Here is a 25,197-nt window from a genome sequence, read left to right as displayed (position 1 = left end):
TTTCCATCTCCCCACCTCTCCATGTCCTGTGTGGCTAGACAGGTTCCATGGAACCGTAGTACATGATGCCAGAAAGAATAGCTGACTAGAGTTCTGTGGGCCTTTTAGGAAGAGCTCTCTTGGGAATTCCCAGCAAATCTAAACAAAAGTGAATAAGATCTATATTGGGGCAGGCAAAATATGGCCCGGGGGCTGGATCCGGCCTAACATTTCTGTCTGGCACCTTCTGCCCTTTTGCAATGTGAGTCCAGGCCTCTAAAAGTCCCGTGGCACACCGGGGTGCTCAGGCACGCTGCCTGCCTGCTGTGGCCCCACGCTGCTCCCAGAAGCGGCCAGCTGCTGCTGGCACATCTCTGCGTGCCCCTGGTGGGGGTGGGAGAGGCGGCTCTGCGCACTGCTCCTGCCCCCAACACTGTTCTCACAGCTCCCATTGGCTGGAAACAGAGACCCTGTGCTTGCCTCCCTCCCCGCAAGGGGCACGCAGAGACATGCCAGCAACAGCTGCCCGCAGCCGCTTCTGGAAGCAGTGTGGGGGTCATGACATACAGGCAGCCTGCTTGAACACCCTGCTGCATTGCCGTCCAGGAGCCACGTCTGGTAACCGCCTCCCGGCCAGTGCCTGCACCTCACACCCCACCCCCTCCGGCACCCCAACGTTCTGCACCAGCCCAGAGCTCCCTCCTGCACCCAAAGTCCCTCACAGGCCCCTTTTCCCCTTCCATTAATATAGTAGAAATGTGCAGCCTGTGACGACTTACCAAAATTAATGGAGTGCCCCCCGCCCTGCGAAAATTGCCCACCCTGATCTACACCATTCTATTCTCTCCCACCCCCCCCAACCACCTGTTCCTTGCTGAAGTAACCTTCCAGTTATGAGCTCCAAGTGCCCATTAACTTGTCTAGGTAATTTACCAACAACTCCTGCTCACCTGTAGTGGTGCTGCTGCCCTGGCCTGACGCTGGGTCTGTGACTGGGCTACTGAGCTCTTCCACACAGGAAGGGACGGAGGCCAACAAACCTGGGAAGAGAACGATCACTGAGACTTCCACTGAGGACCAGGCTCTTGCTTTTCCTGGGGAGCTCAGAACATCCTGGATGCAAACACCTAGTGGTGCATGTGTTGATGAAAAACAAGCTGGGTTTAAAGTTCAGTTGGTACAGTGCTTGCTGGGGATCCAGGTCCTGGCCCCCACGATCCCTTCTCATTGGGATCTTATGCACAGGCTTTAGGAGTGAAGCACAGGGTTTCTGGTCCCCAGTAGGCTCCTTCCCAATTTCAGTTACCCGAGACCCATTCCCAACCTCCACAGCTTGCCATACTGAGGTGCTCATGGTCTTGTTTGCATTTCCAGGGAAAACATGTACCTTTAGAGAAACTTTTGGCAGAAGCCACTTCCTCCTGGAAAGGGCTGGTCAGGCACACAGCTGCCATTTGCTGTATTGTGAATCCTCCTCCCATCCCAACCATCTTATCTCCTTCAGCTGATATAGGGTTAAAGTGCACAATTTAGCACGTGTCTTATACTTACAGAGGCCCCTGTAGCGTGACAGCTGCTGGTAGATCTGTTTCATGCGTTCAATGTTTAGCCGGCTGGTCTCTGCATGGTTTACCATGGGTTTGGGGTAGTCCACCCCAATGATGCACTTGGCTGCCTTCTGTACTGACTCAGGGGCATTCCATGGCTCATAGATGTACCGTGAGGGGAAGCCCTTTAACTTGGGCAAATACCGCCTGCAGCACATATAAAGAGATGACACCTTATTCAGAGTACAGCCACAAAGAGTTCACAAGTCTGGGATAAGCAACAAGTCAGACACCCAGGCAGGCAGATTGTGCAGCTGTGTGTCACTGGCATGCTGGGAGGTATGTGAGAAGCACTCACCCATATTACTTACCTAACATAGTCACCACTGGGATCTGTGCGGCGCCCAAAACCCACAGGGCAGTAGCAGTGGAAAAACTGCTGGAAAAAAGCACTGCACGAAAGCCACATCCAGCTGCCGGCGTTCACGCTGAAATCCGCATCCAGCAGTAGCTCATCAAACACCTGCAGCAATCAGAGAGAAAAATGGTGAGGGAATCAACCTCCAAGGGAAAGACCAAGTAGCAGGGAACACTAGAAAATAGTCTCAGATGCTAAGTATCAGGTTGTCAGGAAACAGATCTTGGTAACTGGAACAGGAGCAGTAATGCAGACACCGGACCATGCTTCCTTACATCTCAATCATTTCCAATGAGAAGCCCTGTCTGGTCAGGTTTTCAAACACTACCGGTTAGCTCCTGCTGCTTTAGACTCCGCTGTACAGTTTTACTGCAAGATTTGGACACCAACCCTAAACTCGGAAGTGTAATGTAAGTATGCAGAATAGAGCAGTTCTGTGCAGCAGAACAATCAAAAGTAAGTAAGGGTTTTTTCTTCTAGGCCTCACATTATCCATCCCCTACTCTGAGTAGAAGCAGGATACTAGTAATAACCTACTGAATTCCTGTCCAATTTGGTTCCTAGGAGTTGTGTATTCCAATCTCAACTGTCTATCAGAGTTTCAGCCCCTTGGGGCAGCGATGCCTCTGCCTCCACTTGGGCTGGGGGCACTTTTTAATAAACAGCCCATATTAACCAATGGGTCCCATTTACATAGGTAACTGTAGACTATCCCATATTCGCTTTTAGGACTTAATTGAACTAGGCAGAAAAAGCTAGGCTTGTGACCAAAGCAAAGCCAGCCAGCTCATCCTCTCTTCCACATTACTCTACATGCCAAATGACTGCCATGACGGTACTGCCATCCCAGCAGAATGTGCCACCAGGATTTTGCCCTCCCCATGCTCTGTGCCTAGGTCTGAAAATGCCTGACTTACCCTGACTCCAGACTCCCAGCTGATCCAGAGGTCACCCCTGGTCAGGAAGCAGGCCACAGCATGCCTGGCCAGGTGGTGGATCCAACCTTCTTGTTTCAGTTGGGTCATGATAGCATCAATCCAAGGGAAGCCTGTCTTGCCCTCTGCCCATTTTGCCAAGGCTTCAGGATTCCTGTCCCAGGGGATCTGGATGCATATTGGGTTCCCCTCCATGCGGTCAAATTTGGGATTGTTAGTGGCTGCCGTATAGAAAAATTCCCGCCAGAGAAGCTGCCCATATAGTGAGAGTGGTGGTGTATTGTTACGCTTCACCTATGGAAGAGGAGAAGCAGGGACAAAGAGATATTAGTCTTTCCCAGCTCCTGCACCTGGGCAGCTCAGCTCAACCCTCCCCCTGCCCCATCACTACAGGCAATTCCCACTCAGCGACCAAGACTGCTAGCTACATTTGGAGCTATCCTCTGAACAGCCCTTTATCAGAAACCAGACTCACTGTGACAGAAAGCACTTGTCTTTAATCTAGTCTGAGATACTGAAGGAACTGATCTGTCCAGAACAAGAGGACAAGCACTAGAGCCAACCTAGAGCTAATGATTATGAGGGCTCAGACTTGAGAATCCAGATAGCTACTGTTAAAAATCTACTAATTATGTCTACAAGAGTCTCGCCATTTTTGTAAGTTTCCCCTAGGAGGGGCAACTATATTTAAAGAGTTGAACACTGCTTCATAGCCAGAAGAGTTAGAGGCAGGGGGAAGGAGGGAATGTCAACCTACAGCTTCTTGAGTCAGAAACAATGGAATATGACAGAACTGCAAGGGAATTAACACAACCCCCGTTCTCAGAACCAGCCTGCTGCCTGGCTTGCCTGATCGGGAGGAATCCCCCACCCTCCCATCCTCCTTTTCTCACCTTTTTATACAGCTCCCAGAGGCGGTAGTAGAACAAGCGGCAGGACAAGCAGCCGAAGCGCAGGTAGGGACTGAGCCCAGTGGGGCTCGCCAGCAGTGAGTTAGCGTTCATCCTTGGCCTTTCATAGTTTGCAACCCAAGCCTAGGAGCATTCAGGAAAGAGAATGGGTTTCAGAAATGCAGTAGTTCAAGGAGCAGGCTGCTGGGCAGGGACACAACTATCTCCGGTAGGTTCATTAAAGCCCCTTACATTTCTCAGACCGTATCCCTAGTGAACTGGCTTCATTCATTTGTTGGGGATGTTTCACACTCCCACAGCAGTGAGAGGAACACAAATCACTTCCCATTTAAAAGGAATTTGATCTAGTCATGCTGATCTGGGAGGTGGCTATTAGCTCTTGTCTGCAGCATAAGTCTGGGCCTAGGACCTCCCAAAGGCACATCCAACTCTGAGCTGCATGAGGAGAGATCCTAACTGCCTCCCTGAGATATGCAGCAAGTGACTCCAGGAGGAAAGACTATCACTGAACACAGTAGCCTGCATTTACATAAAGCTGAGATTCAGCACTACCTGCAGAGTATTACCCTGAAGTTTCATTCCCCCGCAATGAAGCATGGCAGGATGAAAGTTGTGAACTGCACAACTACCATCAAGAAAGGTTAGCATTTAAGAGACAACTCAGTTATTTCTGTCTGAGTAATTTAATCTTGTATTGTTACTATTAACACCTAATACTCCTGTTCTTATTGTTATTTACTTTGTGTGAAGCAATAAAGAGAACAGGGTCAACAGCAAGTGTCTAGATATTACAATGTGTGGCTCAAGGTATAACATGGCATATGTCATATTAACAGTCCTCTCATGCCCTGCCTGGGAAAAGCCTTGTCCTGTTAGCGCACCTGCACAAACGTCTCCAAGTAAAGATTAAAAAGGAGGTGGAAGGCAGTCTGCAGCCAGCACTGCACCTTGGTAGAAGGCTCTTCATTTATACTACCCTAGAGAGAATGGGGCTCAACACCCTTCATGCTCCAAGGGCACTGCAACACAACATTGCTTGGTGAGTGAATTCCACCCCTAAGTGCATGTACATTAATGAACTTCCACTTCAATTTGGGTCCTTTGAAGCCTAGAAGTGGGGAGGGCACATTCCTTATGCCCCACACAGCCTGGGTCCTACAGAGTAATTCCTTTCAACACAGAGCTGTGTCTGCTGCTACAAGCAACAGAAACAAGGGTGACAACCAGCGTTAATATTTCTTAGCCAGAGGCCTCAGCATGCAGAAAGTACCATTTTCTGAGTGAAAGCGAGTTGGTTACCTTTCTTTCCAAATGCTTATCCAGCCGGGCCAAGGCCTCTGTCTCCCCTCCTTTCCAAACTGCTGGGGCAAGCCCATCTGTGGGGAAACCTGAGAGGAACAAACAGGATGGGAAGGCTGGAAGCCAACACTATGCAAAGGGCCCAGCAGGGCTCCAGCGGCAACAGTATCAGATTTGAAAAAGGCGGCTCCTGAGTTCTCTGAATATTTGGTTTCTTGTTGCTGCTCTGATCCTTCTACAGCAAAGCAAGCATGACTGCTTTGACACCCCAGTATGAAGCCTGTCCCCAAATTAAGTTCTCCAGTCAGCACTCTTGGGGCACCCCACCATCATCCATACACAAACCCTATCAATGCAGAGTGGTCATCTACTGTATCCTCTATCAGGCTAAGTATCAATGATAAACAGAACAGCCAGCAGGGGGCATATTGTATTAATTCAGATGGATTATATGGGTCCAAACAGTTGAAGGTATTGACAATCATAATTAGAAAAGCTAAGGCATAAAATGAGTTAAATCTAGCAAAGGTCATAAAATGCAACAAGATGAAGTTCTTTAAATGCAGTAACAGCAAGAGACAGACCAAGCGTAGGTCCTCTACTTAGCAGGGAAGGAGAGTAAACAACTGATGACATCAAGAAAGCTGAAGAGTTTAAAGCCTATTCTGCTTTAGTCTTCACTAAAAAGTTTAATGGTGAACAGATAACTCAACACAATTAATATTAACAACAAGGGGAAAGAAACATAAGCCAGAATAGAGAAGAACAGGTTAAAGAACATTGAGATAAGTTAGATATATTCAAGTAGGCAGGACCTGATGAAGTTCATCATGGTACTTAAGGAACTAGCTGAAGCAATCTCAGAACCATTAGCAATTATCTTTGAGAACTCCTGCAGGACAGGTGAGGTCCCAGAAGACTGGAGAAGGGCAAACACAATTACCTGTCTTTAAAAAGAGGAACAAAGAGGACCTGGGGAATTATAAATCAGTCAGCCTAACTTTGTTACCTGGAAAGATATTGGAACAAATTATTAAACAATCAATTTGTAAGCACCTGGAGGATAACACCATTATAAGGAACAGGTGGTATGAAGTTGTCAAAATCAAATATCATGCCAAACCAACCTAATTTCCTTCTTAGACAGGATTACTTGCTTAGTGGATAGCGGGGAAGCAGCGGATGTGACGTGTCTTTATTTTCATAAGACTTTCGACAGTCCCAAAAGATATTCTCATAAGCAAAGTAAGGAAATATGGTCTGGATTAAACTACTATAAGGTGGGTTCACAGCTAGTTGAAAGACCATACTCAAAGAGCAGTTATCAATAGTTCACTGTCAAACTGCGAGAGCGTATTAGGGGGATCCTGCTGCAGTTCGTCACTATTTCAGTAATGACTTGGATAACGGAGTGGAGAGTATGCTTCTAAAATTTGCAGACACCACCAAGCTGGGAAGGGCTATAAGCACTTTGGAAGACAGGATGAGAATTCACAGCAACCTTTTTTGAGAATTGGCCTGAAATCAACAAAATGAGGCCAGGTCTACACTGCGACTTTAAATCGGTTTAATGGCCGATATACCGATTTAACGCTGTAGCCGTTCACACAACGTCGTCATTAATATCGAGTTAAACGGCTCCTTAAATCGATTTCGGAACTCCTCCCAGACGAGAGGAGTAGCGCTACATTCGATAGTGATAACTGGATTAGGGTTCGTGTGACGGAAATCGCATTATTTGGCCTCCTAGAGGTATCCCACAGTGCACCACTGACCGCTCGTGGTCCGCAATCCGAACTCGGATGCGAAAGAGTCGGTAAACAGGAAGCCCCGAACCTTTAGGAATGACATTTCCCTGCTTTCACGTGTCCAGCTCTGATCAGCACGGGTGGCGATGGCAGTTTCAAATGCAAAGTACGCTCCTGCATTGACCTTTCGGGAGATACTAGATCTGATCGCTGTATGGTGACGACAAATCTGTTTTATCAGAGCTCCGTTAAAGAACAGGAAATGCCAAGCATTGGGAAAAATAAACTCCAGGATACCACAGCGGTGCGTGACAATCGTAACGGGAAGGCCAGAGACTCAACGGATGCTCATGGAGGGAGGGAGGGGGTAATGAGGCTACAGCTACCAGTCTTCCACAGCAGTCTCTGAAACTCTTTGCATTCTTGGCTGAGCCGCCCCAAGGTCTGTAGCTTATACACGTGTTTGGTGGTTCACGGAGCAGATCGTCAGTTCTTCCCCCCCCCCCCCACACGTGAAAGAGAAGTAAATAAATAATTCCTTGTAGTACTGTAAATGTCACCCTCTGTTGTACTGAATGCTGCTGCAGAGAGTAGCGTGAGGTATGTTGACACGGTCAGGGTACCGTTTGGGATTCAGGTCCATGATTGCTGCTGCATATGGCGTTTGCTCAATGCACTCCGGGAAACAGGCGCCAAGGCGGTTGTCTTGCTGCCTTCCACAAAAGGGAGGGGAGTGAGGCTGTACCCAGCACCACCCGGGGCAATGTTTTCTGCCCCATCAGGCACTGTGCTCTCAACCCGGAAGTTGGAACTTATGGGATAGCCTGAGGAACAGCTACCCACAGTGCACCGCTCCTGAAATCAATGGTAGCTTTGGACCATGGACGCAAACAATCGATTCGTGATCCCACTGTGGACGCGCTAAACCGATTTTATTAGATCTGTTTTGTAATATCGGTTTAAGCTAATTTGAAATAATCGTGCAGTGTAGACGTACCCTGACATTCAATAAAAACAAGTGCAAAGTACTTCACTTAGGAAGGAAAAAATCAAATGCACAACTAGAAAATAATTGGCTAGGTGGTGGTACTGCTGAAAGGATCCTGGGATTACAGTGGAACACAAACTGAACACGAGTCAATGTGATGCTGCCGTGAAAAAGGCTAACATCATTGTGGGGTGTAGTAACAGGAGTGCTAGATGTAAGACACAGAAAGTAACATTCCTGCCCTATTTGGCACTGGTTAGGCCTCAGCTGCAGTACTGTGTTCAATTCTGAGTGCCACACTTTAGGAAAGATGTGGACAAATTGGAAAGAATCCAGAGGAGAGCAACAAAAATAAGAGATTTAGAAAACCTGACCTATGAGGAAAGGTTAAGAAACTGGGCACTTTTAGCCTTGAGAAAAGGAAACTGAGTAGGGACCAGATAACAGTCAATTACTCTTCATGTCCACTGAAGGCAGGACAAATAGTAATGGGCTTAATCTGTAGCAATGGAGATTTAGGTTACATATTAAGAAAAACTTCCTAACTATAACGGTAATTAAGCTCTGGACTCGGCTTCCAAGGTGGTTGTGGAAACCTTATCATTGGATATTTAAGAACAGGCTGGACAAACACCTGTCAGGGATAGTCCAGCTTTACTTAGTCCTGCCACAGCACAGAGGGCTGGACTTGACTTTTCCAAGTCCCTTCCAGCCCTACTGTTCTATGATTTTATAACCCAGTCACTTTCCCACATTAAACAAGTTTAGGGATTTGTTGTAGAGAAACCTCATCCTGCTTAACACCATGGCAAACACTGTTAGAAATCCCTCTAACCTTTTATTAAAGATACAGGGGAAAAAAGCATTTGAAATGTAAGTACTGAGTAAGGCTTTCATTTTAACATCCCTTGTTCACTTGAGCTGGGTGATTTTCCTTCTAAAAACTCTCCTTGTTCGATAGTGTTTTAGGTTGTACTAAAGATGGTGATAACTGCCCTTTTGGGGAGATGGACCAGAGCTGCTGCTGTTAAAGTCAGATCCTGTTTTCTAGAAGACTAAACACCACAAACTTACACAAAACAAGAGAAAAGAACAGCAAGGATAGAAAATGCAGCTTCTCTCTCTCACATTCACTCTTACTTACACCCTCACTGCCAGAAAAAACAGACACAGCACATGGTCTTATCAGCCACTCCAAGACCTGGCAAAGTTGTACCAGAACTAGGCTGTCCAAGACACTGCATTTAACTGGCTCTTTCCGGTCACAGGCTTACAGAAGCATTGCAAAATAGAGTCTTTGCAGGCTAAGCCAGACTCTTGTAAGAGGAAAAAAAAGAGAGAGAGATAAGAAAGAAGAAAAGACAGAAGAAAAAGGACAGATGGGGGAACAAGTGGAGACAAAGTCTCACATCTCAGCTGGTGTCTGGGATTGAGCTGGAGGAAGTGACTGTGTCATCTGGGTCCCTCCCTCATCAGGACATCTCTCAGGATCACGATGCCCGGGTGGGAGTAACAGCCATGATGATGAAACATGCTCCAGTAGCCAATTTTCCTCCCTAAAGTTTCATTCTTTAGGAACCCAAAAGTGAGTGATGGGTGGAACACCCCACTCCCTAATTTTTAGTCCACCAGTTAGGTCCAATAGCCAATATACCAATTTTGGATTATCAGTTTTCCGGTTCCACACTGTTCTTGTATACCAAGTGTGATCTCAGCAGTTCCTGAGTTATATCAATAGCCTTTTTGTTTGACTAATTCAGTCTGTCTCGCTTCTGCACCTTTTCCAACCAACATTTATTGTTATAATTTACACTTTTTACAGTTGAGCTCACAATTAGGGTAAACCTGTAGGCCCAATTATCACAACAGGCACCTCTTCCTATCAGATTTGCTAATCGATGAAGTATTTTCCAGTCAACCCAGAAGTATCTCATCATACAGTCTGCAAGTCAAGGGAGAGACTCTTAGTTTCTCAATCTGGTACTAGTGAAGATACTGGACTAAACAGCACTGAGCACCTACATCTCATTAATTCCCAGAACAAGTACAATATGGGGAGCAGGAATGCAGTTCTCCTATACAGCTCCCTGCTTACAAAACAATAGGAGAGTTCAGATACATTCTTCATTTTGATCTGAGACTATCCTCAAGAGCCAAATCCCCCATTATTTTCATATTAGAAGGACTTCTGCTGAGTCCTACCAACTTTTCACACAGCCCTCCCCTTCCCAGTCTACTGAGGCAGTGTCCCACAGTACCCAGATACTATTGGAAAGCTGACAGCTGCACTGTTATCTACATATGAACAATACTCCAAATGCAAGCAATAATCTTGCCCTTTGCTTACATTTAGATTCAGATCCTTGATCTGGGGTTGGGATTTGCGCATCACCCTCTGCCTTGAACATTCTTTTCTGATGCCGTAGAACCATCAGCAGCTGATGGGACTGAAGCGGACAAGCATGGAACTGTGACGCTGCCAGCTCATGCTAAGGTCACTAGGCCTCACTGAACACTGACAAATTCATAGCTAGAAACCAGCCTGGCTTATCTGAGCATGAGCACTGTTAAAATAGATGTTAAGTTTATAAGAATGTGTTTAGTGGTTAGACTTGATGAAATGTTTGTAGGATACTGCACATACTGCTCTGACTTACAACATCTGTATCCCTTGGTATAAAGTTATATTGAGTGTTTTCATTGTGAACCTTTAACTGTGTAACTCATGAAACAGGAAAGAAGCATTAATTATTGTAAAGTGCTGGGCCTGCACACAAGGTGGCCCACTGAAACCAAATGAGCTATTTTGAAACACCAAAGGACAAAGACTGTTAATTGCCCCCCTGCAACCTATGAAGAGGAGATGGCACAAAAAGTCCCATCAGTTTGGGCTCTGAGGGAAGGGAATACAAATCCCTGACCAGAAGTAAATGGATCATTATGCTGCTTGGAATTTGGAGAGGGAAATATTTCTAAGCATAAGCAAGGGATCCTCAAGCTGCTAGGCTTGGGTTAGCTTTAGAGGACATAGAAAGCTTGCATATCATAGCATTTTCTATCACCTTTTGGAATCTAAGACTAACTCAGTGATACTCCCACCTCAGGGGTTCAGGAGTCAAATTAGTGATTAACATTATGCAAATAAGCCACAGTAGTGGGAATTCATTGTTTCATTTACTATATAAGTAAATGAAACAATGAATTCCCACTATTGTGACTCTTTTGCATAATGTTAATCACTAATCAGATATATATATATATATATATATATAATCATCTCACAGCAAATGAATGACCAGTATTTTATCAACTACAATTGATTAACATAATAAAAGCATCCTACTGGTTAATAATTAAATTCACATGTTGTTAATACCATGTGCTGCAAAGAGCCGACTTGCAACTCCGTAGCCTCGGCCTGGTTCTACACTACGTGTTAAACGATTTGCAGCGTTAAACCGATTTTAACGCGCACCCGTCCACACTCTGAGGCCCTTTACATGCGATATAAAAGGGCTTTTAAATCGTTCTACTCCTCCCTGACAAGAGGCAGGTAGGCGCTAAAACGGTATTACCGTTTCAGATGTAGGTAATGTGGCCGCAAATCCAATGGTATTGGCTCCAGGCGAGATTCCAAGTGCAACCACTGTGACCGCTGGACAGCAATTCTGAAGCTCGATGCAGTGGCCAGACAGTTAAACAGAAAAGCCCCACGAAATTTAGATTTTCGTTTCCTGTTCTTGCCCAGCATGGAGCTCTGGATCAGACGCACGGGGCAATGCCAATCCAAACCAAAAAGAGCTCCAGCATGACCCGCACGGGACGATACTGGATCTGATTGCTGTATGGGAAACAAATCGTCTATCAAAGCTCTGTTTACAGAAGGCGAAAGCCACGATTTGGAAGAAAATAATCTCAGGCTACACACTGCCTGTGTTGACAAGCGTAACAGGAAGACCAGAGACTCAAATGGACGCTCATGAGGGGGGAGAGTTACTGAGGGACTCCAGCTTCCCACAGTCCGACAGCAGTCTCCGAAAAGTATTTGCATTCTTGGCTGAGCTCCCAATGCCTGTAGGTTCAAAAACACATTGCCCCCGGCGTGGTTCAGGATAGCTTCGTCAATTTACTCCCCCCCCACGTGAAAGAAAAGGAAAAGAAAATCGTTTCTTGACTTCTTTCAATGTCACCCTACTGATCTACTGAATGCTGCTGGTAGACGCCGATGCTGCAGCATTTTGTTAAGAAGCAGTATCTACTCTTCTCCCCTGCCCGGTGGCAGACGGTGCAGTAGGAACTCGGTAAACGTCCTTGTTATCAACCGTGAGTGCGCCTGCTGGCTTCAGGGGAGGCTGGCTGGGGGCGCCTGGTAAAAATAGGACATGACTCCCGTCATTCCCAGTAGATGGTACAGAACGGCTGGTAACCGGTCTTCTCACACAACCTGGGGCTGAGCTCATCGGCTCCCTCCCTTTCCGTGTAAGAACGAGATTCTGTCCTGCCGGATGTCATAGCCACCGGGGAGGCTGCCTCCCCCTTTCATTTTATGTCACTAAAAACTCAGTGTTTCTTATTCCTGCTTCCTTTATTACTTCTGACACAAAGTGCGGGACATGCCACGGTAGGGGGGCCAGGGGGAAAGGTTGGCGGAGGAGGAAGCAACGCTGTGGGGTTGTTTGCAGGGCGTACCCCCCGTGAATGGCAATTGTAGCTCATTCATTTCTGCGGAGTCTGACACGGAGCAGCTGTTCTACTCTGTTCTCTCATACACTGCTTCTCTAGTACACTTGACCCCATATTCTAAGGCAGGACCTGACTATTTTTAGAAACCATAAAGGAGGATTATCGGGAGTCATTCCCAGTTTTGCTTTGCGCTCCTGGCCCGATATCAGCCAGCGAGAGCGCTAGTTTGGCACCATGGATACGCAATGACGTATATATGAAGGACAGATAACCTTCTCTCATTGCCATATGCCGGCAGCGACGGCCTACAGAATGACTGATAACTGTCTCTGCTATCATGCAAAAGCAAATTGGGGAATTTGGCTGACTGTTGAGCGCTCGAGTATCAACCTCTGTCGTGGCATCCAGTACACATATTGGTGACTGTAAAAAAAAAAAAGACTGAACGGACTCCATGGTTGCCTGCTATGGCGTCTGCAGGGGCAATCCAGGAAAAGGTCTGCAAAATGATTGTCCTGCCGTTGCTTTCCCGGAGGAAGGAATGACTGACGACATTACCCAGAAACCACCCGCGACAATGATTTTGCCCCATCAGCCACTGGCTCTCAACCCAGAATTCTAAGGGGCGGGGAGCTGCCAGGAACTATGGGATAGCTACGGAATAGCTACCCACAGTGCAACGCTCCGGAAATTGATGCTAGCCTCGGACCATGGACGCACACCGCCGAATTAATGTGCTTATGTGGCCGCGTGCACTCGACTTTATACAATCTGTTTTATAAAACCGGTTTATGTAAAATCGGAATAATCCCGTAGCGTAGACGTATCCCCAGTCTCACAGCTGGAACTCGTGTGTGAGTATAGGTTTACCTACTTTAACTGTGTAAACAACACATTCCTTTTTCTTAGTTAAATTATAGGACTGGCTACAAGTGTTGTCTTTAGTGTGATATCTAAGACGTAATTGACCTGAGATAAGCAACTGGACTGTTGGGCCTGGGAGTAACTTGAGTACTGTTGTGATTTCTGGTGTAAAGGATCATCTATCACAAAGGCAAGTTTGCCTGAGTGGCAGGACAGACAGTAAACAATAGGACTGTCTGACTTCATGGTTAAGCTGCTATAATGCTTGAGGAGACATCACTTGTTGCTTGGTTAGTAAAATTTAAGTACAGAACTCTCAACCAATTTGGGTGAGTGGTCTGCTTCTTGACAGTCTGTCCTGAGGTTGGCACTCATGCTTGTGAACTATTCCAGACAGTCTGACAGGAACTATTCATACATATTTTCTCCCTCCCCTCTCTACCATCAATTTCTCTCCTCCAAATCAAATCCAAGCACTTACACAGCTTGAAAGTAAACACTGATTCCCTCAACACCAATGGGTACTTAGGGGTGGATGGCAGCAGTTTCAACAAAAACTTTTGTCTGAGTCTCCAAATTAATCCTTTTTAGTCACAGTAAAGCACGTGTGACAGTCTCAACTTAGCATGATTAACACTCCCAGATCTGTCACAAGCAGCCTGTCAGGACCAAAATAGCAGCGGATGCAGTGGGTCCGGACTGAGCAGCACTATGAGGGCCTCAGGGCTGAAAAAGTGTGCAAAGGATGGCGGAGCATACCGGAGAGGTATTAACAAAAATGTGGGGAGGAAGGAGAGGAGTTTGCACTAGAATCCAGTATAACAGACAGCTGGACAATCAGTGGCTCATTTTCCCAAATTCCATGGCTCATCCAGTGTGCTGCTCCCAAGGCTGTAGTCTGCCCAGGTCAGCTGAAAACAGTGAAACCATTTTGGAAGCATTCCTGCCAGCAGAAACATCCTAATAGAGCTTGTTTGGTTGGCAGTTAAGCCCCCTCAAACCTGGACACATACCCAGCTCCTCCAGAGATGGGACTCCATACGTGTCATCATGATTCTCCTGGATCTCAGACTTGCACTTCTCCATCTGCTGGCTTGTTATGCTGCTCACTGGCTTTTTGGGAAGCTCCATGCGACTAATGATGGTCTGGAAACGCTTGTACGTGAGAGGTGGTTTGTGGCCATTCAGCTCGATTATTCTAGACACACAGGCCCAAGAGACAAGAGTTAGAAAACAGCTTCATTCTCATGGGAGGGGTGGGGAAGAGCACTCAAGCACTAGCCCGGTTGGATTCAGCGACACTTTTCTCTGGATAGAGATATCCCAGACAGACTCACCCTCCTCCATTTGGATCCATCCCTTCTACTAGTTATTAAAGAAACTCCAGGCTAACTCCATTTGCAGGAAAAGATACCTCAGCCTGTACTAGTCCGCATGCCATGGCCTGCTCCCAGAAAAACCCAAGCCTGAGACAATATGTGCCCCCACCCAAAGGGAGAAATCCAACCTACAACAGTCACCCTCTTTTCTATTGCTCCCCTAGATGACAAATCCCAGTTTAGTTGTCCCATTTCTCTCTCTAGATCAGCAAAATCCAAGCTTCCATCATTTCATGTGCTCCACACCCATCTTTGAGAAATCCCAGCCTGCATCCAGCCCCCTCCCTGCACTAGAGAAATCCCAGCCTGTGCTTGTTCCTGTTTCCTCTACACTAAAAAAAAATCCCAGTCCATCTGTCACTCTGCCCTCCTCTACCCTCTCAGAGGAGAGAAATCTCACTCCTCTCCTGGGGGAAGAAAAATCCCCATCCCTCCCCAGCTCCATATGATTGCAAGCAATTCTGTCACATACTCAGTATGCCATTTACTTTTTAGTGTTCAAACCAGGAGCACAGGCTGCAAGATAGCTACAGCTCCCTTTTACCTTCCTAAGTACCCATAACCTGCCCAAGTATCTACCAGGGAATAAAATGTGATGCTTCCCGGAACAGTGCTAAAAAAATTTGGAGAAGAATGCGTGGCAGAGTTTCCATGAGCAGAAACAAGGGCATTTTTCCTCAGCACTGTCCCCAGCACAGTGCCAGGAGCAAAAGAGTTAACAGGAAAACAGGGAGAACTCAGATTGACAGGTTTATATAAGGCTGAAACAACCAAGCCAGCACTCCTGCAGGAGCACTTGCAAGAGCTGCTACCCTCCCCATCCTGACAGTCAACAACTTATGCAAGGAGTGAGCTGGGAGCCTAGTGTTTCAAGAGACACCACGTGCTTGCCTCCCTCCCCTTTCGCCCCCACCCCATCAGCCGCACGTGTAGAAGGGAGGAGCTCCATGCTAGCCTGGAACCTTCACAGAGCAGCTGGTCACATGGGATACTGTGTGACAGGTCTTCCCAGCTCTATACAGCAGCCAGAAGGCAGGAGGCTGCTCCCTAATAACTCCATCATAGCTGCTGCTTGGATCTAGGTCATAAATGCCAGGATCTCTCGTGCATACTGGGGGAGGGACAGGGGCCTTTTAAAGGCAGAGCATGGTCATGTTAAAGATTTTCAACAGATTCCCACCACGTTCTCTCTTATTTCTTCATGTAGATAAGAAAGGTAAGATACAGGATAGGAAACACCGAAAAGGAGTAAGCTTTTGCTGGTATATAGCAAAGTCACACAAACAAGCCCTGTGCAGCTTGAAGGAAGCTGTTTGCTTCCCTGCAATCTTCAAAAAGTAATTTAGAAATTTCCATTCTTATGAATACACCCTCATCCCCTACGGTCTTCCCCACTTTTTGCACTATGCCACTTGCTCCCCTGGAACTCCACACTGGAAAGAGGCAGGAGAGAAAGAAACCTGAGACCTTTATACCTGTCCCTCCAATATATTGTAAGAAGCTTCTCAGTACATCTACAGCACTGATGTAATGAGAGCATGAGGACTTGACAAGTACAGCAACTGCTCCTTCAACAGGTTTGTGCCAGAGTGTGACAATCTGATAGTGCTGTTCAAGTTTCCCCACTTCTCCAGCTCCTGCACTACAGAGGCACCTCAGTCGTGCCTTGCCACACTACCCAGTCCTCTTCCATATATGTGCTGATGGCCTCAGTCTGAAGTCCCCACTAATATCCAGTCCTAGGATTCCCACCCACAGCTCTGGCAATGCACCTTAATCATGACAGTAGCACTCCTCTAGTCACAGGGTCTGCCTTGAACAGAAACTGCAATTTGGACCAAACTGTGGCTTTTGTGATGAGCCCTCCTTTCACTAGAATAAAAAACAAGGATGAAAACCCTCTGTGCTTTCTCATCTCCCAACCAAGCAAGTTACTGGGGCAGGCTTAGGAACAGAAGCATTCCTAAATGATGGGGCATGGATGTTATCTTGTATATATTTTTACAGTACCAAGCACAATGGCTGAGGCCTCCAGAGGCTATTAGTGTCTAGCAGTCTCTTCTCCACACTGCTACTTTGCCTCAGGGAGGAGGGCAATCCAGGCATGAACAAGCACATTTATGAGAGTTCGCTGAGTGGGTTACCACAGGCAGTTTGTGGTAGCCAATGCAAGGGCTTTCCCAGATCTCTCTTTACAGCAGCAGATTTGAGGACAATAGCCCCATAGACTTTACCTTCTGAGACAGTCATTCTGCTAGGTTCACCACAGCACCTTCTTCAGTGGCATCATTCCACTGGCTGGCTTGCACATAGGAACCCTTCTTGTGTATGATGGAAAAAGGACATGTTCACGTTTCCTGTTTGTGAGGGTGTCCTCAGCCAACACTTGAGGATCATGCTGCTGGCAACTGCCAACCTATCCAAACCTGTGTTGCCAATCTGAGACTACTTGGACAACTGTGATCGCTAGCTTGGGCAAATGAACCTGTCTGCTGTTCAGTCTCCCCATGTCAGTTTATTCAGCTACTGTGATACAAATACTGGATGAGCTCTCTAATGTGTGGACTGTGCATTATTTGTATGCACAGTGCCTAGTACAATGGGACTCTAACTGGGTTTCTTCAGGTTCAGACAGGAACTGGAAAGTAACTGAAATGTACAGACAGTCAGTGTGCAAAGGACAGACTATTCCACGCCTCCAGACCGCACCAGGGAAAACATTATATAAGAATATCAAAGTAAGCACCTACATAGGAAGAAGCTATCTGATACTAGAAGGCTTTAATCAATCAGGCAGGCTTAACCTCCAAAGGCTGAAAGCTCTAGTCAGAAAAATTCAAACTGGAATAAAATGCAATTTTGACATTGAGGGTTATAATATGTTGCCAAGGGATATGAAATTCTCCATCATTTGGTGTCCTCAAATCAAGATTATACCTTTAAAAAAAAAAAAAAAAAAATCTATTCCAGCTCAGCCACTTCTTATTGGCTTGATACAGGAGCTGCCAGGTTAAATTTTACGGCTTGTGCTATAATAAGGGCTCAGACAAGATCATAATGCTCCCTAATAGATCACTTCATAGATTTTTTTTTTTTTTTTTTTTTTTTTTTTTAAGGCCAAGCCTGCCTGGCCTGGAATTAGGGTGAAACTCTCACAATAGCCATCAGCAAGTCTGGACTATGAAGGATTTAGACCCCAGGGAACAGAAAGCAGGGAGACCCAACTGGAGGAAGAAAATGACTTGCCATCGAAACAGAAGGGACCTGTGAGACAGCACTTGTGAGACAAGGACTTGGACCACACTGAGCCAACATCTAAGCTGTCATCTTTTCAATTTGAATTCAACAATCTGAGCGTAGTTAGCATTCACTGGGGACTGTCAGTTCTTAAAATGGGTTACACCGTTTATGCTGAACATGATTATTTTTCTACAATCAATTCCTGTTTCACAGGTTTGTGCAGGCCATCCCAACGAAACAAAAAGCCTTCAATTTCTAAGTATTAACAGAAACATATCTGAAGGGTAACCTATCTCAGGCTTCTCAATCAGAAAGAGCACGATAAGGGGGCATCACAGGCAAGGCTGCAGAGAGCAGGACACACTAGAACTACTCAATGACCACAGAAGAGAACAGTTTACTTGGACTGAGGCAACATCTACCCCAACACTCTCATCACCATCAACACTTTGTGATGCTCTTGTAAAAGACATGACTCAGTGACATATAATCCCTACAACCCCCATCTGCGCTCACATGCAAATCATGCTTTAAATAGTTACCAAATTATATGGATCAGGGGACTGAAACCTTCCCCAGACTAGAAGTCTCCTACAGTCCTCCTTAGACAGCACAATATGTCCCTTATAGCTGCTTCTCCTTGACCTCTTACCTATCCAGGTCATAGAGAGTGTGAGAATTCTCTACCACCACCTCCACGCCAGCTTCCTTGGCCAGTTTGACAATAGCTGCATCTCTCTCCTTCCCAAATGGTTCGGAATCATACTCAAAGGTGAGACGGGTCACTCCCCATTCCTGTGAAGAACACAAAACAAAGTTGTCATTACAAATACCAGACCTTTCAGCAGCTAGCATGATCACTGAAGAGCATGACAAAGGTTCCTTAAGGTCATGCCAATGAAGTCGTGGAGTCTTGTTTTACAGGAAACTAGGACTTGATGAGAGAAATCACGGAGGGAGCCCTGTGGACAGATGTGGTAACAACAGACATGGAATAGAGAATTTGGGACGTATTTGGTTTTATTCTCACCACTATGAAATGTCAGGGTAAGAATCTTAGTATTATAGTAACTCATCCATGTTACTGAACTCTAAGATTGCAGAACTTTAAGAACCTCATTCCTCCCTCAATATATATTTTCCCTTTGTCTGCACTGCCCTCAGCTTGGCCAGTAAGACTGCAATGGCGTGGTTCATTTCCAAGTTCTCTGACACCACTCCAAGGCTGAAATATTAGGGCTACAAGTGCAGGGGAAATTTTCAACGCAAACTGCTTAAAACTTATGTATTTATACAGAGAAACTGTCAAGAAGTTTAAGCCAAAAATGTAGGTTCTGAAGTGAAGTTTTCCAACATCCCTTTAAGGCCGCCACACAAGAGAACTTCTGTCCAACCCTAGAAGCCAGAAGCGTGGACAAGAAACCAGAATAAGGAATGACTAAGGAGAACACAAGTATGGCTGTCAACTTTGTATATCAAAAATACAGGATAGACCTCAGATATCCCCTCTGGGGGCAAGTCCCTTCTCCTCTACCCTCCTTCCTAGAGGTGCTCGAGCTTTGGGAGCTGCAGGTGCTAGCCTGGGCAGCAGCTCCTATTCAGGCACCAGGAGCTGAGTTGGAGGTGAAGTTGCTGATCTCTGCCAGCTGCAGCACCACATGCCACCAGAGGTGGAGCCTGGAAGAATGGGTGTGGAGTGGAGGAAGGCAGCATTTGAAGGAGACTTTGCTACAGTCATCAGGGTGCCATTTCAGATTTCAGTGGAAGAGGCAACTTTCAATGGTAGTCCAGGGATTGAAATGCAGCTGGCTCAAATTTGAGTGGCACTGTGACACCGTGTGCCAGGTTGCAATGCCACTCAAATTTGCCCCAGTTGGCTCTCAGTCAGCAATGTCACTTAAATTTGGCCTGGCCCCCACTGTTGGCATGACTAGTCAAGCTGCCAACCAGCAGCACTTTGCAAAGTGATTTTGTACTGATTTAAATAAGGGGCGTCCCTTATAATACAGGACTGTTAGCAACTCTTCACTAGAGGAAGGAGAAATCAAAAATAGAGGGACTGATTTCTTCCTCAGAATGGTAGAGGAAGATGCAGGAATCCAGACTTGGGGCATTCATCCTCCAAACAGTGGTACTGCTTTTCCCTTATCCCAGCTATGAACCTGGCAAGGTATCAGACAGTACACCTCTAGAACACTTTATAGACACAAGGACTTGGTTCTGAAACACACAGGCCTGAGAAGAGCTGGGCAGCTGCCCTGTCTCTTTCAGCCTTCGCAAAACATGATTTCCTCTCTGAATCCATGGCCTAGTTTTCTCAGCAAATGAATGCTATGAAAGGAGAGTTAATGGTTTCTACAGTGACACTCCTGAAGTCACTGTCAAACACAGAACTAACATCTGTGGCCTGCGGAAAACACTCTGCTGAGCTTAGCCAGAGAGCCATGGGGGGGGGGGGGAGGGGTTGCTTTAAAAAGTCACAAATAATAGGCAACACAATTAACATAGGGTCACATTTTCCAACTGAAACAGCATGGGACACCCTCTCCCCACTACCCCCGGAGGCCCAGTCTCCTCTGAATAGTTGTGCAGGAGGCTTTGCCTTTTCCTGAACAGGCGCTGAGGGTTTAAGGCAGCCAGCAACAGAAGCAAAATGCAACAGTAGAAGCTTTGTAATTTTGCATAAATTACACAGACACAATGATGCTGGGGGCAGGGGGGCGGGGGGTCGGAGGGGCAGAACTGGGAAAGTTCATAGTAGGACTCAACTCTCAGTTGTCTCCGATGTTTCCTGCTCCCCGTGGAAACTCAACTCTAAAGTCAGTCCTCTCATCAAAAAGGAGGTAAAATTGGTTTTCAGGGATAACATCATAAAAAACAAACAAACAGTCTTAGATATGCAATAGGCCAGAGCATTTCAAAGTCAATATCAACCCCTTCCAGCTTCACATTGCCTGGCTATAATTTGCCTTTCCTCAAACTAGGAAGTACAGCATTAACAAAACCTACTACCCAAGTGTTTAGATGCCTTTCAAAGCCAGTCCTCTCCTCATACTGGAATTTGACTTGTCATATTAGTTTTAATTATATGATAGATTAACAAGGGACAACGCTACTGGGTCACACAGAAAATAAATGTTTGGTTTAAAAGAACATGTATTCCTATGGAATGAGGGAACACATTTTATCATGACAAAAGTTAAAAACCTCTCAAAATTCTGACCATTCTTTACAGTGTGGGAAAGCTGAAAACAATGGCATTGGGCTAGTAAAAGGAAACAGAACATAAATGACTAGAAACTGAGAAACTGTCTGATAAATTTCAAAATATACAAAGATTAAGTTAGAAGTTTCAAATGTAGTTTTCATCCTCCATATTATTAAGTGGCAAGGAAGCATTTAGGATTTATATTACACAGTATTTCTATAAAAAAAAGTCACCACAAGCCATTTTGCTGCCTTGCATGCCTGGCAGGACTAGTTTCCCCAAAACACTGAACTCCTGAAGACAATTTAAGTACAAGCAATCAACCAGTATCTTTGGTGTCTGAATATGGTACAGAATGAGGTCAAATCCACACACATACAAAAATAAACTAGAGACCATAACACTCTACAGGACACAAGCAAAGTGGGGGGCTCTTAATGAACTGTGACCACAGGGTGGCAGTGACCACAGGGTTTAGTTTAGTGCAGGTCAAATTCCAAATGACTGGTTAGAGGAAAGAGGGGATTTTTTTTTGAAGATATCTTATGGTAGTGACAAAGCATCAGAGCAAGCTGCGTATGGCTTCTGCCATTGAAACAAACATCCTTTGCAGCCGAATTCTCCACAAGTGCATCTCTACCAGCAGTAGCGATGCTTGAAGGTGTAGTGTAGACACTGCTATTGCACTACTATTGTACCACCTAGCCCTGTTCTGAATAGCATTAGACAACATGGCATGAACACCTGAGCCCTGTTCATACTGCTTCTGTGGTTGCTACTGCTGTTGGAGCTGCATGCTTGAAATAAATTACAGCTATGTAGTCTGCTATTGCAGGTAAGGCTCAAGAGCATGCTCTGCAAGCTCCAGCTTCCCTCTTTCTAAAGCCATTGCATTCTCCTTCCTACCCCAGAGGTTGTCATTTGCACTATTTATAAATAACAGCAGGCATTCACCCCCATGCTCTGCTTACCCTTACAAAACAAACCACTAGACAATCTCTAGTTCTAAAACCATCTAAGAACACCCCCCAAAGAAACCGAATGTAATCATATGTCCCTGTTTTATATACCAGGTCAGTGCTGCACTGTTTGGGACACTGGCTCTGCAGAGGAAAAGCTTAATCTCCCAAAAAACTGCATAAACTCAATTTAAAAAGCTTCGCAAACATTTCTATTCATATGCAGTATTTTATGCCTAAAGTACCTGACAATGTCTATTAACCAAACCCAGTTACTTAGGAACCATAGGCTACTGTGAAGTTTAGGCTAACTCCTCAGTAGGCAAATCAATTACAACTACTGTTCTTTAAATTTAGACTATAAAGCAGCTGGCTGAGGTCCATGAAACAAGTTAGTAGGTTTCCTTTATTTTTAATAATCCTGGGGTTATATTTAGTCCTTAACTAAAATAAGGAGAGGACATGGCCTGTAAATAGCCAGAATTTATTTGCAGCCTACTGGATAAAAATAACCTCCATTCTGGAAAGGCTAAAAGCAGTGCAGAGGATATTTTTTAATGTGCTAATACAGTTCCAGAAAAAATAGCAACATACCTTCTGACCCTGGTAATCTGATCCTCCCTGCCTCTCTTGCCAAGTGGACAGCTATGACTGCTTACCCTGCCCTGACAAAGCATTCAGACTCATTTGAACTGCATATTCTTCCCCTATCCTCATCATCTATGGCAGGTTTTGAGAAGCAGGGTGGATAAAAATCAATGGCTTTTTATTTAAAATTAATAGATTTTTCTTTTAAAAAAACAAGCCTGCTTAAACTATGAAATAAACTATGTTAAGGCTTAAATTTATTATAATCTATTAAAATTGTATAATTAAAAAATGCTGCATCAAAAGGTCCTCAAATTTTAATAAATTAAAGATGCTACTTTTTAAAGTGTATATAGAATCATGGGGAATATATTTAACGTCTGAGGTCCACTCAGGCTATATAAATATGTCACAATATTATTTTGGTCTTTTCTATAGAACAAAATCAGCTATTTATACTTCTCCACACATAAGTAGTTTCTGTTCATTGTGCAGAAAAGCTTTTATCTTAATGCCTTTTGGTCTCAATTTAGTTTATCTGCACCAGCTAGCTATTTTCTCATTTGAACTACTTCATTTAAAGCTGAGATACCAATTCAGAGTTGAGAAAGCAGGAATGCTTGTTTTATTTTTCCAGTCAAAGATAAAACAAGTGGGAGAGGAGATCTACTAATTAAAAAACACATGAAGGACATGAGGCCAGATTTTTAAAGGTAGTTAGGTGCCTAGTGGGATTTACAAAGCACCTCAGAATGTCAGGCACTTAACTCCAGCTCATTTCAATGGGAATCAGGCACCTAACCTGCTTAAGCATTGTTATAAATTCCAGTAGGTACCTATCTGCAACTTTGGTTACCTAAATAACTTCTGAAAGGCTAACTCATGGAAGCCAGAACAGGTTAATACTTCCTTTGTTTAATAAAGCAGTTTTAAATGCAGAAAATGTTTTGATAAACTGAAAAGAAAAACAATCCAGCACATTAAATAAAACTATGTTGTATACAATTTTAAAATGGTATTTTTGTACATTAATTTTCAATCTCCATCCAAATAGAGCTAGACACAAATCCAAAATAAAAAATATCTAGTGAATAAGTATGAGCCATTTACCATTTTTAACACAATAAAAAAAAGCAAAACAATCTGAATAAATGCATGCTACACTATACTATTGCTTAAATAAATGTGTATAGTTCTCTTCCTGGTTAGCAAAAAACAAGTTTCATGTAATGGCTACATTTGTTTTCAAGTCAACATATTTTAACAGTTATACCAACCAATAAGACCGAACCTCTCTAGGAAAAGAACGAAAACAAATGTGGAACAAGATTAGAATCAATTACTTAAATCAAGGTATTGTGCACACTGATTTAAAATCAAACAGGGCTGGGGAGCAACCTGGGGACCATCAGTGACTAGGGTACAAGGACATAAGGAGTAAAAATGAGGATCCCAAATGGGATCTTATGTCTTCCTGACCAAGATATAGAAGATATGTTTAGGCTCTTACTTTGAAAAGTCTTGGGAAGACATCTGTTGGCTGCCCTCGTACCACAAACAAGCAGGAGCCAAGTTTTCTTAAACTGTTGTCCAAGTCTTCCAGGGACTGGAGTAGGAACCTGTGGAGGAGAAACAAACCTAGTTATCAGTATAGCTCAAGATCACACAGCCAGCAAACCTAAGATTCAATTCAGCTCTCTGAGATAAATGTTATGCCAGGAAATACAACTTCCAAGAATTCTGCTCAGTCCAACAGTTGGCAGACAGAACAGAGAGACTGCTGTGCCAGCCAATTCCCTACCAACCACACTAACACAGCACAGACAAATGCAACATATGCAAGAGCTCTCCAGGTCCTTCTTGCTCTTGTAATCCCGTCTACTTATGATAGTTACTCTCCAGGCTTTTAATGCCCATCTGGTAGTTAGAGCGTCCTTCAAACTGAGTCTTCCCAGACATGATAATATCTATGTGGAGAACTTCAGATAACAGAACATCTGGCAGAATATATTGTAGAGAATAATCCTCTTCTGGAGGAATTTCAGATGTGAAATAATATGGTCTCCTCTAGTCTCCTATTTCAAAGCAGTGTGGCACAGAAAGCCACAGATTACCCCATAGATGACAGTGCTGGGTAGGTACAGGCCACGCAAAGCACAAAGTGACACAAACATTTCTATCCATCAGCAACACAGGCCAAACATACAACCAAGACTTCAAAGGTGCAGCATCAGTACCCAGGACAGCTGCAACTGTGCAATAAATTTGTATTCCCCTGCGACCCTTGACAACTAGGTCCTTTGTCCACACTGCATCTCCTTTCATATCTGGCATACTAACTTCACCCCTGATTCAGCCCCAAAAGCTGCTGCCAAAAGTTCTCTCAAAGTGTTTTGACCTTATGTTTCACACGCATCAGTTGACTGACTATAGCTAATGCTTCCTTTGTAT

General features: G+C 44.9%; 1 protein-coding gene across 2 annotated transcripts in view; it reads right to left on the bottom strand.

Moving 5' to 3' along the window:
- CRY2 (cryptochrome circadian regulator 2) overlaps positions 1 to 25,197 on the bottom strand; it is a 208,057-nt gene that overhangs the window by 176,741 nt on the left and 6,119 nt on the right. For both annotated transcript variants that reach the window (XR_012655777.1, XM_032775114.2), the window contains exons 2-10: positions 24,257 to 24,365; positions 18,644 to 18,786; positions 14,386 to 14,570; positions 5,090 to 5,178; positions 3,773 to 3,913; positions 2,862 to 3,173; positions 1,898 to 2,049; positions 1,531 to 1,733; positions 930 to 1,019 (exon numbers count right to left, since the gene is read on the bottom strand). Coding sequence is in view for 1 of the 2 variants with exons in the window: in XM_032775114.2 (XP_032631005.1) it covers positions 930 to 1,019; positions 1,531 to 1,733; positions 1,898 to 2,049; positions 2,862 to 3,173; positions 3,773 to 3,913; positions 5,090 to 5,178; positions 14,386 to 14,570; positions 18,644 to 18,786; positions 24,257 to 24,365 (1,424 nt within the window). In the remaining variant the exon portion in view is untranslated. The remainder of the gene's footprint in view (positions 1 to 929; positions 1,020 to 1,530; positions 1,734 to 1,897; positions 2,050 to 2,861; positions 3,174 to 3,772; positions 3,914 to 5,089; positions 5,179 to 14,385; positions 14,571 to 18,643; positions 18,787 to 24,256; positions 24,366 to 25,197) is intronic.

The sequence above is a fragment of the Chelonoidis abingdonii genome, chromosome 4 (assembly GCF_003597395.2).
Source record: "Chelonoidis abingdonii isolate Lonesome George chromosome 4, CheloAbing_2.0, whole genome shotgun sequence".
Taxonomy (NCBI): domain Eukaryota; kingdom Metazoa; phylum Chordata; order Testudines; family Testudinidae; genus Chelonoidis; species Chelonoidis abingdonii.
The sequence above is the reverse complement of the archived record's forward strand: the minus strand, read 5'-3'. Positions and strand labels throughout refer to the sequence as shown.